The 14,046-nt window shown below is 40.8% G+C and overlaps 1 protein-coding gene across 3 annotated transcripts in view; it reads left to right on the top strand.

Annotated features, from left to right (window-relative positions):
- Positions 1–10,609, top strand: part of adcy7 (adenylate cyclase 7) — a 54,703-nt gene extending 44,094 nt beyond the window's left edge. For all 3 annotated transcript variants that reach the window (XM_080438079.1, XM_080438078.1, XM_080438080.1), the window contains 5 exons: positions 1,014–1,160; positions 1,901–2,008; positions 2,153–2,267; positions 7,608–7,732; positions 8,653–10,609. In XM_080438079.1, coding sequence (XP_080294205.1) covers positions 1,014–1,160; positions 1,901–2,008; positions 2,153–2,267; positions 7,608–7,732; positions 8,653–8,799 — 642 coding nt within the window. In that variant the 3' untranslated portion in view covers positions 8,800–10,609. The remainder of the gene's footprint in view (positions 1–1,013; positions 1,161–1,900; positions 2,009–2,152; positions 2,268–7,607; positions 7,733–8,652) is intronic.
- The last annotated feature ends 3,437 nt before the right edge of the window (positions 10,610–14,046 follow it).

Below are 14,046 nucleotides of genomic sequence, written 5' to 3'. Positions count from 1 at the left end.
CCATGAGGAACAATGCTCACATTGTCAAATCACATGAACAGTATCTCAGATGTGGGGAATTTACAGGAAACCCAGAGCGAACGGTCGTCTTCTCTTTCTGCCCTCCTGGTGCAATATGATATAAAGAGCGAGTGAAACGTACAGGACGGCTGTTTCCTGGTAACAGTAATCAAGATAATTCTTCGACAGGGACTTTCTCATAGAGGTGAAAGCATCTGTCACAGTCTTGTCATGTTAATTATGTTTTGTTGAAGGTTGTACTGGTAACACTGTACAGTGTTACCAGATTTAACGAGAGAAGGAACCAGATCTATGAAAACAAGCCCAAAAGAAGTGACTATAGGTCATATGATCAAACACACAGTCAGGGGTCCTGACTACATGAAGTATTAATTTAACCCATCCTAACTTTCGGTAGCAGTGAAGATTCATATATGCCATTTGGGGTCAAAAGTAAGAAAAAAAAGTCAAATTGATTGATTGATTGAATACTTAATTAATCTATTAGTCTGAAATGTAAAAAGCACGTGGTACAGTAAGAGGATAACCCAAAACAGTCCTGGGGACTTTCCATTGCGGTCCTATGTATTCTATTCATCAACATGTCATAAAAAATGTACAGAAGAATATATGTCATCAACAAATACAACACATAGTAGTGAATGACACCTCCTTTCGATGGGAATCAGCATTTACTTGTGGTCTCCTGATAGATGCCTTTTCAGGCCAGTTTGAAAAGAAACAGTGATTCACATCCTTTAATGGATGATGTCAGGGCATTCCACATTTTGGTGGCAGAGTAGGAGAATGAGAATTTTCCCATGTTTGTTCTAAAATAAAATAAATGAAAAAGTGCATACTACTAACGAGGAAGTGATTGTCCACTTCGGTCCACAGAAGATTCACGCTTTTCTTTTGTTACATCTTGGGTAGGAGTACATGAGTTGTCCTACCCATTCCTAGGAGAATCCTACCTAACCACCATTGTGCTTCATCTCTCTTTGGACCAACAGGACCTGTACTACAAGTCCTATGACTGTGTGTGCGTGATGTTCGCCTCGGTGCCAGATTTCAAAGAGTTCTACACTGAATGTGACATCAACAAGGAGGGCCTGGAATGCCTCAGGCTGCTTAACGAAATCATCGCCGACTTTGATGAGGTAGGTTCAAAGACTTGGAGACTTAATTGCACCTTTTTCCGACTTACCTCTCATTACATTAACTAGCACATTTATTTCGTCTCATTAACTGTTCCCATCCCTGCTGTGCTGAAGGCGAAGTACTGTCTCTCTACATGTATTCCTACTGATGTGAGCATATTCACAGAATCTGTAAATCTCCTTTTATTGAAGCAAAATAAAATCTTGCGACTGAAAGGTTTTGTCAGGCCGGGTCCTGATCTGTGATTTGTGTAAAGCATGAAAGGAGCCACTAGAGTTACATTTAATAAACAAACAATTAGCACAATATGTAGAATGATGTTTAGGTTTTATCATTCTAAACCTACAGTCATGTTCCTGCTGTTCTACACACGGCCAACCAGTTGAAGAAATCGCAGAGCAAGGCTTTAACCTTTGCTTTTTTAATGAAATATCCGAGACCTTTGGGGTTTTATTGATTCTTCCTGATCATGTATTCTACAGCTAGAGTGATCAATTTAAACACTCTTTAATCTATTCTATTGCTAGTATGACCACTTCAAATACTCTTCAATCTCAAAATAACATATAACCGAAAATAGACGATCTACAAGCTCACAACGCGACACATTGTGAGCTTGTAGATCGGCTATTTTTGCTGTGTGCCGCATGCGTCCATAGAAGCCAGCAATCTAAATGACTGAAATCAGTCAGAACTTAAATCCATTAAATCTTTTATTTCTATTTGTTCCTGGTCACAGCTTCTGTCCAAGCCTAAGTTCAGTGGTGTGGAGAAGATTAAGACGATAGGCAGCACCTACATGGCAGCAGCAGGCCTCAGTGGGACGCCCGGCCAGGAGAACAACCAGGTAGACATGCTACTTCCATGTTCCAACTAACATTAAACCTAGTCAGATTGTAAATAATCGTCTATACATGTGTCTTTAATGTTGGTTTGTTTGTTTACAAACATTCTGATGTGGTCTATACTTGTGTCTTTAATGTTGGTTCAGGACAGAGAGAGGCAGCAGGCCCAGATAGGCAACATGGTGGAGTTTGCCATCGCTCTCATCGGCAAGCTGGATGGCATCAACAGACATTCCTTCAACAGCTTTCGGCTCCGTGTGGGTGAGTAGACATACCCACGACACCCTTTCTCCCACAAGGACACTATCAGGACCGTGCAGACACCACTGGAGGGGCTAGGTGCTCAAATTCCATCAAAAGGGTACATCAAACAATATTTTAGATCTGCTACTTTTGATGCTGTAGTATGATCAAGTAGGGCATTCATTTATGAAAATATAATAAAATATATGGAGATAAGAGGTTTCTGCCTGACAGCAACGATATGACTGATAGCAGCCAGCTCAATGTATGTGTAATTATAAATTATTATTAAGCAAAAGCAGGTACCATCACATTTTATAAACGTTTTTGTTTTGCTTTAGAATAGCAGTTTTGTTAAGCGATCGCTTATTGGTGTTCATAGTGTTCCCACACTTGAACATATTGACTATGCATATTTATAATAAATACAAGAAAGAGCTTTTCATTTCATGTAAAGGTGAGATCTTTGGATTCAGAAATGGAGAACATCTGTGCTTTTTAAAACTTACGCAAGTCCATAGAAATGTTAGGTGTGTGTGGATTCTGGCTATTTTCCTGGTCGTTTTCTCATCGTTATGGAATTTGTGGAAACAAAAAGAGTAGTTGTCAAAACAGAGGATCATCATATGGTTTTGAGATGAACCCATGCAGTGGTAAAAGCCACTTGTCAACTTTGTGTTGGTCATAAACTGACCCTCATTAATATTACACATGGATTAAAGTTATCATTCGCCACGACTGAATTCAGTCTTTTGGATTCCATAGAAGCCAGCATGTCTTCTATGAAAGCATGTTGCTCAGCGAAAATAGACTATCTACAAGCTCTCAATGCGTCTGCAACGCATTGAGAGCTTGTAGATAGGCTATTTTTGGTCATTTGTTTTAACTCATTCAGTGCTAATGACGTCGCCGACGTCACGTTTTTCATAAGCCCAGAGTGCCACTGACGTCGCCGACGTCATAACAAAAAACAAACAAAAAAAATAAAACTTAGATCTTTTTTTTTTATGTTCAGAACCCAAGATATGATGATTTGAAGATTTGCCGCTCCATTCACTTCTTGTTTAACTTCTTACTGAAAAAGGCTGTATCTCGGCTCCTAAGCACTTTTTTTTTTACAATGTATTTTTGCCTTGGCACAGGGGTGATAAAGCCAGAAATAAGTTTGGCACTGAATGAGTTAAAGAGTAGAGCATTTTAAGTGGTCAGACTAGCAATATGTTTAGAAGTATTTTTCCATTAAACCCTAATGGTCTCGGATATTTCATGAAAGCAAAGGTTAAGGCCTCAGTCTGTGATTTCTTCACCTGGTATTAGGCCGTATATGTAAAACAGCAGGACTAATATTTCTAAAACATGTTATCATTTTATCTTGCTTTAATCCAATGAATTACACCAATCAACTAATGCGGTGGTCCTCAAAGTGGGGTCCTTGAGGGGGTTCCAGGGGGTCCCCAGCAAAATTTGTTAACAAGCATCACAATCATTTTAACCCCTTTATCCATATTTTATACGTTGGCTATTCAAAAATAAAGCTCACAGCGCGTAACTTCGTGCCGCTGTATTAAGAATTTAGTTTACACAAATCTTCTCTTCTGGGGGTCATCTGGCACAAAACCTGGTTGGGGGGTGGGGGGGTCCGTGGCCAAATACATTTCAATTTGGGGGTCCTTGGCACGTTTTACTGGACTAATGTACATAATCAGTGGTCATATTTACATACCATAGATACCTTTTAGAGACGTCCTCCGTTTGTTGTTTTATGATACGGACATGTATGCTCTTCATCCCAGACTGTTTTATTCATAGCAGCTTTCAACAGAGAAAAGAAACATTTACAGTTCAACAGAACGATAAGAGACACATAATAACTTTTTTGGCCATAAAACACATGAAGTTTGCCTCGGAGAGAACACTGTGACTGCATAAACAGTTTCCGACGGAGCAGCAGAGCACTTATATCCACAGCTGTGTCAAAACAATGAGGAATGAAACCCACTAAATATCCTGTCACAGACATTTTTATTAAAAAGCCATATGATGGTAATTGGTTTTTACGGGCCATATCTTTAGCCATGAACTCTTTGAGGTTTGACGTACATATTTTTCCCAACTGCTGTGGGAAAGAAGGGGAAAGGGGTAGCAGAGGAACTCCCACTGAGCAGTATGTACTGTAGCTGATTTACATTACATCAGTATAAACCCTCCCTCCGGAAATCTCATTTGTAATTTATTTCAGGAGTGAGTCTGGCATGATCACCCATTCTGCAATTTTGGCTGTGGGCTGGAGTTGGGCGGGAGTAATACCGTTGACTGACAACCCCTTCAGCCAATCAGCAGTGTCCCACTTCAGCCAGTGCATTTTTACCAGTTCCAGACTAATGTGACGCAACGGGACTTTTGAGACGGCCATGCCCAAAATAGGTTGCCTTATTCGGATACATGCGTGTCACTGCCGCCCCTGCCGGTTCTCTACATTTTTATTTTTAAATAGGCTCTGTCATGATTAATTGACCACATATATGAAGTTAAACAACTAAATTCTATCCAAACGATATCTTAAAAGTAAATTCTGTGGCTCAAAAAAGAAGTTTGAGAGCGTTTTAAAACCGAAAGTAAAAAGTTTAACTGCCCACAGAAACAATGGCGGATAATTGTTTCACAATGACTCATGTCATTGTCACTCTGTTAACACTGTAGTTCATATTGTTGTTAGATGTTTGATAATATATTACAGATTTTTTGCCTGGCTTGACAAGGTCTAGCTCGACAAAGTCGCTCCTTTTCAGCCTGGCTTGGCGTTCATGGAACCGAATAAACCAGGCTATACGGACCTGACTTTGTCAAGCCTGGATTTGACTTAAGGCCAGGCTTATTTAATTCACCTTTCGAGGAATAGGGCCCAGGCTAGCACTCAACAACTTCATATGGAATCCACTGTTGCTTCATTTTAACTCTCTCAGTGCCAAGCCCTGAGTTATCCCGAGTTTTTTCTGAATGCCCTCAGTGCCAGAACTGAGGGAAAAAAATGTTCAGAACCCAAGATATCATTATCTGAAGATTTGCAGCTCCATCCACTCTTTGTTTAACTTAGAACTGAAAAAGGCTGTATCTCGCTTCCTAAGCACTTTTTAGAGGTGCCAGCTGCTCTACATTTGGCCGTGTCTGTGTGTCCGTCCGTCCGTCCATATGTTTGCAGACGGCAAAGATGCAACACATGCGGCACTTCAAGAAATGCACACAAACACACACGCACACACTCACACACACACACACACACACACACACACACACACACACACACACACACACACACACACACACACACACACACACACACACACACACACACACACACACACAAGCCAGCACTGCACACGTGCGTGTGCGCGCACACGCGCGCACACACACGCACACACACGTAACATGCAGACTTGCAAGGCGCACCGTTGCAACATGCGCCACTTAAAGACATGCACACACACACACACACACACACACAGACTGGCGCGCACGTGTGCACGCACACACACACACACACACACACACACACTAAAACGACCGATCTACAATGTGAGTAAAAATTATTAAAAGTAAATAAAGTGAGTACAAATATTTAAAAGGAAATACCTTGAGTAAAAATACTTCAGAGTACTTAAATTGAGTAAAAATACTTAAAAGTACTCAAAATGAGTAAAAATACTTAAAAGTTGATAAAAAGAGTAAAAATACTTAAAAGTTGATAAAAATAGTAAAAATACTTAAAAGTTGTAAAAATTTGTAAAAAATACTTTAAAGTTAATAAAAGTGATTAGAAATACTTTCAAGAAAATAAATTGAGTAACAATACTTAAGAGTACTTAAATTGAGTAAAAAAATACTCAGTAGTACTTCAAATGAGTAAAAATACCTAAACATGGTTAAAATGAGTAAAAATATTTAAAAGTCGATTTAAAAAAAGTACAAATGCTCTTTTAGTACCGCCTCAATACCAGTCTGAATGCCAGCGCCCACACATCAAATAGATTTATACCGCCTGAATGACAGCACACACTCATCAAACAGAGTAGGCACCACTTACTCACACTGAGTGTGATTTTTTTTTTACTTTGAAAAAAAAAAATTGCTGGCACAGTATGAACATATTTTTTTATTTTATTGGCACTGAGAGAGTTAACTCATTCACTGCCAAGGACGATTTTGACGACTTTTTTCCAAAGGCCCAGACTGCCAAGAACGATTTTGACATAAACAATTTGGGGGGGGGGGGGGGTTCCACAAGATGGCGCTCTTCGCTAACACATGAGTGACCGCTTATCCCCAGATGCAGGAGATCACGTGATCCCAATATTTACTACTCCATCTACTTCCTGTTTAACGTCTTTGGGAAATCGCCTGTATCTCGGCTCCTGTGTTTTACTATGTACTTTTGGCGAGACATGCCACAGTATTTTCAACGGCCCATAGCAAGCCAACGGGGAAGCACAGTGAAACTTATCTCCAGGATGATACTGGAGATAAATATTCTGTGACTACTTGAAACGGCACGAAAATTTAAAAAATTGCTGGCAGTGGATGATTCATTTATTCTGGCAGTGAACAAGTTAATGTCTCCCCCCCCCCCCCCCCCCCCCCGCTCGACAGATACGAGTCCTCTCGGAAATGGATTTTCCCAGGGTGGGATGTCTGAATACCTGTGGGATGAGCACACAGTGTCATGAGGCCATGGAATGCTTCAGTGTTTACAATAGACTTTCCTGTTGTTTCAGAGAGCAGACAATACTGTAGCATACAGACTGTTGACATTAACAACTTATTTCAAAAGTACAAACTCACAACACGCATAAATGGCAGTGACTCTTTCCATCTATAATGCCAAAAATAGTGATAATAATCCGGGTTAAAGTGGTCAATACATTTAGCTTGACAATGCTTTGATTGACAGTTCAGCGACAAATGAGACGTAAACAAGACGAGGTAAAAGGGCCGTTGCAGGTTGCAGATCCGGTCTGTGTGCTTAATGTGTGTAAAGTACAGAGACCGCAGGCGGGCTCCAGACCGGATCTGAGCAATGAGCAGTAAATAGGAACCGTTCTCCTGCAAATCCACCATCTGGTCGGTATTTGCAGGAGATTTATGTCCGCTTGCGGTTGTCCGGGAGCGGATGCTAATTCCCGGGAGATGGGATGTCTGGGTATTAACTTATGACACTGTGTGCTCATCCCACATGTATTAACCACGGTCCTTATGACACTGTGTGCTCATCCCACATGTATTAACCACGGTCCTTATGACACTGTGTGCTCATCCCACATGTATTAACCACGGTCCTTATGACACTGTGTGCTCATCCCACAGGTATTAACCATGGTCCTGTCATCGCTGGAGTGATCGGAGCCAGGAAGCCTCAGTATGATATCTGGGGCAACACTGTCAATGTGGCCAGCAGAATGGAGAGCACCGGAGAGATGGGGAAGATCCAGGTACACAGCTCACCACAACCATGGCTGAATGAACACACACAGACAATGGACAACTGTCCTGCACAAATCCCATTAACCAATTAGCCCTATTTATTACACGGCTTGGTTGAACGCTTGATTCTGATTTGTTCAATCACTGAATTAATCGGTCTGTAATCTTTCAATTATGACCGCCGAACTCAATAACAGACCGACGTCTGATCAAAGACTCAAGAGAACCTGCTCATACCAATCTGCGTTGCTTGATTTTTGCCGTATTCCAACATGGCAGCCATGTAAACAAACACACAATGTAATTTACAGCTAAACGGTACACCCAAGAATGTAAGCAATGAAATCCTCCATTATAGAAGATCAATCACCCTGTCTGGGTTTATTTCTCAATAATACCGGCTCCCCACTGATATGATTATCCCTTCATCCCTTGTGTATTTAGATGTACGTCAATAGTGGAAATAGCCGATCTACAAGCTCAAAACGGGTCACAACACGTTGTGAAGTTGTAGAATCTGCTATTTGTTGTCAAATGTTTGCCTATCACATCATGCCCGGAATAGAGACATGTTGTTGATTACATGACACATTAACTGCTGTGACTTCCGTTTTAAATGGATAGTTCACCCCCAAAATGACTTTTTTTCCTATAGATTAGTCACCCCATACACCGCCAATAATTTGATGACCGGCAGTGGTTACGGTAGGAGACACAAAGAGTCTCCTTTGTGTCTCCTACTGGAAACGCTGCCTACCGATGCTGATTCTGGTCATCAAATTATTGGCTTAGGAATGCGACAAAAAAATAATAATCCAGGAATTCAAGTCTCCATGGGGGGTGACTAATCGATAGAAAAAAAGGGAAGTTTTTTTGGGTGAACTATCCCTTTAAAGTGTGAAACATTTGTTCCCCCGCAAACCTCCAGGTGACCGAGGAGACGTCGGGTGTCCTTCAGAAACTGGGCTACTCCTGTGAGTGCCGAGGCCTCATCAACGTCAAGGGCAAAGGAGAACTGAAGACCTTCTTCTTGTGCACAGACATGAGCAAGCAGCAGGGCATGGGCCTGAGCTGATAGGCTTAGGTGTTGCCCCCCACCACCCCCCCACCCCAAAAAAAAGTCAGCAAACTGGGATCTATGGCACACGGAAAACATTTTACATAGACTCACACAAGTCAAGAGTTTACAAAACTCCCACGCACCATGGATGGATGTTGAGGGGGAGCTGACTGTTAAAGTCGTCATGGTAGTGATGACGGTAGTGTTACTGACTGAAATGCTGAGGTGTGACGAGGAATTTGAGGAACTTCTGCGCTGCTATGTGGTGGACCCCCCAACTCCGATGCACTATGATGGGGAGCCGTCCGTCCGTCACAATCTGTCAGTCTTGGTGGACTGCATGCATGCTGGAGCGATGTACATACATTCAGAATCTTTTTTGTGTTTACGCACACACACACTTATGTCTAGTGATCGGTCGCTTTACTTTTTCCCGTTTTTCTCGTTAGATGTTTTACGTGAAGGGATGTGTGTAATATTAAACGCCAAATACAGATGTACAGTACATGTAATTAAATCCCTTTGGACTGACCATTAGGATCCTATAAGGAACTGGTTTCCAAAATACATTGGATTCCGTTTTGGATGGTGTTTTGGAGCCCACAGTCGATCGTTTTCTAATTTAAGGGCTGGATCACAATGCTCTGTTACTGTGTAATAGGCAAAATATGAGGCCTGATGCATTGATAGAAATGCTGTACAATTATAATGCCCCTTGTAAGTGCTGGACAGAAAAGGGGGGGATTTAAATAGTATTTTGCTTATTCAATGTTTTTGGCGCTGAACAAAAAAGAAGAGTGAATTTAATACTGACTTTTAGGTGCTGGCCAAGCTGTACATTTGAAAACAACTGCATCTACATAAAAAAAATACGACAATTTTCTTGTTTTTCAGGCTCAGTCATATTTTTGTCGACAGAAATGATTATAATTGGAACTGGAAATTGGTGTTGTAGAGCGCCTTGCATCAACACTCTTCAGTGGAAATGGACATTTATCGAGCTACATCATCAATTTGTGGGAAAATATTATTACTGCAGCTTGGCCAGGCAGAACCTATTGCTTTTCACTTTTACATAATATATGGAAATATTTTAGTTGTAGTTTGACATAGAAATACACTGTGTTGTGCGGTATACAAGCCATCTGTTAGCTGTAGAGTGTTTTTTCTTGTGCGTAGATCAGCCAACATGATCGACCTCCAACGTGTCTTATTGCTGCCCGTCTGCATACATGCTGCAACGAGGGAATTGATGCTGTGCTGTCTTTAGCCTTAAACCAGTGGTTCTCAAACGTTTTCATGTCAAGGACGCCTAAACTGATATGTATTTGGCGGTGGACCCCCATCTGAAAAGGTTTTGCCAGAGACCCCCAGAAAAGAAGATTTATGAACACAAAAATTAAAATCCAGACATTTTCGATATTTTCAAGCTCATAACAGAGCTTGTAGATCTGTTATTTGTGAATAGCCAACATCTAAATGGTTAAAATGATTGTGATGGTACATTAACTAATTTTGCTGGGGACCCCACTTTGAGAGCCACTGCCTTAAAACCATCTGAACGCTAGATTGCCCTCCCAAAATCGGTCTTTCCACTGCCATGTCTGTACTAGTATATTGCCTTCATGTGAACAAAGAATTTGTGAATTTTGTACATTTACGCGATGTAATAAATGTTTTCATAAGTTTGCCGTATAACGTCTGAGAAAACAGGCTTTCTATAAAAAAGGCTTATTGACTGAAATGCATACAAATATCACACACTGACACACAAAGCACATTTTGTACATAACGTGAAATATTAAACTCCAGCGGTTTAATTGGATTTTATTAAACAGCAATAAGTGTTATTCCCTCCTGCACTGAAAGGGGAACAATACCAATCATGTCATCAGTAATTGCTTTTTTATTGGCATTTTGTATACAGTATATTGGAATATAAAAATGCATCAATTTATGTTGAACTGACAGCATGATGAGACATTATTTCCCCATTAGAAAAATGATGTACCTACTAAGCTTTGGGACATACTAAAAAGTAATTTGGCAGAATACTAAATAGTATGCAAGTATGTGATGACGAAGCCATGGTCTTCTTGCATAATATACAAAATGGTTCCTTGAATGGTGGTTACACCACCTTGACAATTCAGTTGACTTGACTGACATTATTCCCCATATCGTTGCTTTTTGGTGGGAGTTGAAAGTGTGACTTCTGCTTGTTTTGCGCAGTGGCGTCAGTTCAGTAAAAGCTAGGGTATGGCAGGGTTAACTATCTCGCCGCGCGGCCGAATACATTTTTGGGGGCCCCTGCTAAAACACTCCCAAAATGCATAGAAAACTATACATTATACCTATAACACAAATGGTCTTACACCTGCATCACAGGCTACTACATCACACTTACTGTAACATGGTTGTAACAAGTTCTATTCAGACCATAATCACAAGGAAATTAAATGCAATGCTTCAGCCATACATCAGATATGTATTGTGTGACATGAGCCTTTTCAAATGCATGCAGTCTCAGCCCCTCTATATCCACATACCATGCCAACAATGCAAGAGAATGAGACAAATATACAATAGCGTTAGAAATGTTAAATAACAACATAGGGCATACTGTTTCAAATTCACTGTTCACAAGTAAATAAAACAGCCTGTCTGCTATTGAAAAAACGCACCTCTGCTGCTTGCTAATTAACAATAATGCATTGCACCTGTGTTGAACCTGGGATTCCCAGGCTGGGCCTGGGAATATACCATTTGACAAGATAGGGGAGATACAAGCAGTTGTGAAGAATGAAATACCCTGTGAAAGCAATCATTTTGCATTGGTAGTTATTTTACTGAAATTTAATAACAGAATAATCAACGCAGATAGACAGAGACATTCATGGAATTATTTTTATAAAAAAAAAAAAAATTATAAAAAAAATGTCTTTCTCCTGGAGCCAGGGTATGGCAGCTGCAATACCCTGCCATACCCAATTGACGCCTCTGGTTTTGCGGCTGCTCTATCCATAGCTCAGTCGGAAGAGCTCTTCACTTCAGACCACAAGATCATGGGATCGAATCCCAGCACAGGCATCTGAGCAATCTGGCTCCCATGGGTCTACTATCTTTTTTAACCTTTATCATAAAGGTTGCTGGACAAAGAGAATAGAGGATGAAATGCATAATTTATTAAATAATATAAAGGTAATATCAAATACATTGTAAAAAATGAGAGACATGACGCTTTTTTAGCAAGGCAGTCTTTTATTATATTATTCCTCATTTTGCTGGTTTCCCCTGAAACCCCTTTACTGTTACAATGTAGAACTGCCTTAGAATCTCTGCTGATGATGTGGCCATAGCTGAATGGTTAGAGAGCCTGCCTGGCAAGCCATAAATTCCAGGTTAAATCCCAAGCCTCAGCAATGTGTCAAAGTGTCCTGAACAAAACACTTAAAAGAATAGTTCACCCAAAAATACAATAATTCCAATATTCACTATACACTCATGTTTAAGCCTAACTGAATTACATATGTATGGATTTGTATATAAATTGTATATATTTTTGGACGACTTGTGCATTTAATTTGGCAATACTTTGCCACGCTTTCTCCCTGGATCCATTGCATGCATCACATACTTGCATAGAAGACCATGGCTTCGTCATCACATACTTGCATACTATTTAGTATTATGCCAAATTACTTTTTAGTATGTCCCAAAGCTTAGTAGCTACATAACTTTTCTAATGGGGAAATAATGTCTCATCATGCTGTTCAACAAAAAATTGATGCGTGTTTCCTTTCTTGCTTATAATACATTTTACTTCCTCGTATGATTCCGGGGAGACAATCAAATTTCTCTTTTGGGTCTTGAGTCAAGACAGAGGATCCCGGGGAGACATCAAATTTCTCTTTTGGGTCTTGAGTCCCTAGACTCAAGAGACCAAAAGAGAAATTTGATGTCTCCCTGTGAGCCTCTGTCTTGACTCAAGACTCTTTTGGGTCTTGAGTCTTGGGACTCAAGACTCTTGAGCTAAAAAGTTTGTGAACCACTGCCATTTAGAACAGTGGTTTTACACCTTTTTCATGCCAAGGACCCCTAAATTTATACATTTCGCCGCGGACCCCCATCTGAAAATGTTTTGTGCCAGGGACCCCCAGAAGCAAAGATTTGAGTTAAAAATGTTCGCTTTAAAAATGTATATATATTTCAAAGATATACACACATTTTCAAGATTTTTCAAAAATAGCAGATCTACAAGCTCATAGCGCGGTGTAGATCTGCTATTTTTGAACAGCCAAAGCTACGTGGTTAAAATGATTGTGACGCTATCAGTGGCGTACCCACCATAGAGGCAGGAACTAAAATCTCGCCTCCCCTAGAAAATTAAGTAAAAGACTGACTGAAAAACAGGCAGTGAAAAAAATCCAAACAGAATAGTGGCCGTCGGACCATTAGCCCGCCTCCTCGTCCATTCACGCGGGCAGGCAGCTAATCACCACCATATCCATTCAGCAGAGCGACCCTCGCCTATATAGTGATGCAAATGTATGCCTTTGACTTCATGGGGTACCAGGAGTGCCAGGAGTGGGGGTCTGGGCCATCACCTGTACTCACCTGGCATAAAAAGGGGCTCTGAGAGCAGCTTGAGCCATTTATTACTAAACTACAACATGAAGAGACCACTGCTGAAGAATTCATTGATTGATTATACTTGCATATTGTTTTAATTAACATTTTTCAGTTTTGTAGTCAGTGTAGTGTTGTTAACTCGTTTCCCCCGAGATTTTTCCCCGAGTACCACCCCCCCTCCCCCTTCGGGGGGGATCTCGCCTGCCCTAAATGTAATTCCTGGGAACGCCACTGTTCCATGAGCTGCTGCAGTGCTGCTGTTCAGCCACAGAGAAGAACGCCGCTCTGGTTTTGGGCTCCCTGATTGGTCAAGTTCAAGGATTTCGACTTTCTTGGTCTTTTATAAGAATACGTGAAGCCTGGCTTTACCATCCTGGCTCGACACAGCCTGGCTTGACAAGGTCTAGCTCGACAAAGTCGCTCCTTTTCAGCCTGGCTTGGCGTTCATGGAACGGAATAAACCAGGCTGTACGGACCAGACTTTGTCAAACCTGGATTTGACTTAAATCCAGGCTTATTTAATTCTCCTTTCGTGTAATAGGCCCCAGGTCAATATAAAATACACTACATAATATAATAAAACTACTTCATTCCTCCAAATATTCTACCAATACTGAATTAAACCAGAAA

This window comes from Gymnoscopelus braueri (genome assembly GCF_963280865.1).
Source record: "Gymnoscopelus braueri genome assembly, chromosome: 1".
Classification (NCBI taxonomy): Eukaryota; Metazoa; Chordata; class Actinopteri; order Myctophiformes; family Myctophidae; genus Gymnoscopelus; species Gymnoscopelus braueri.
This window is presented reverse-complemented; position numbering and strand designations above follow the sequence as displayed.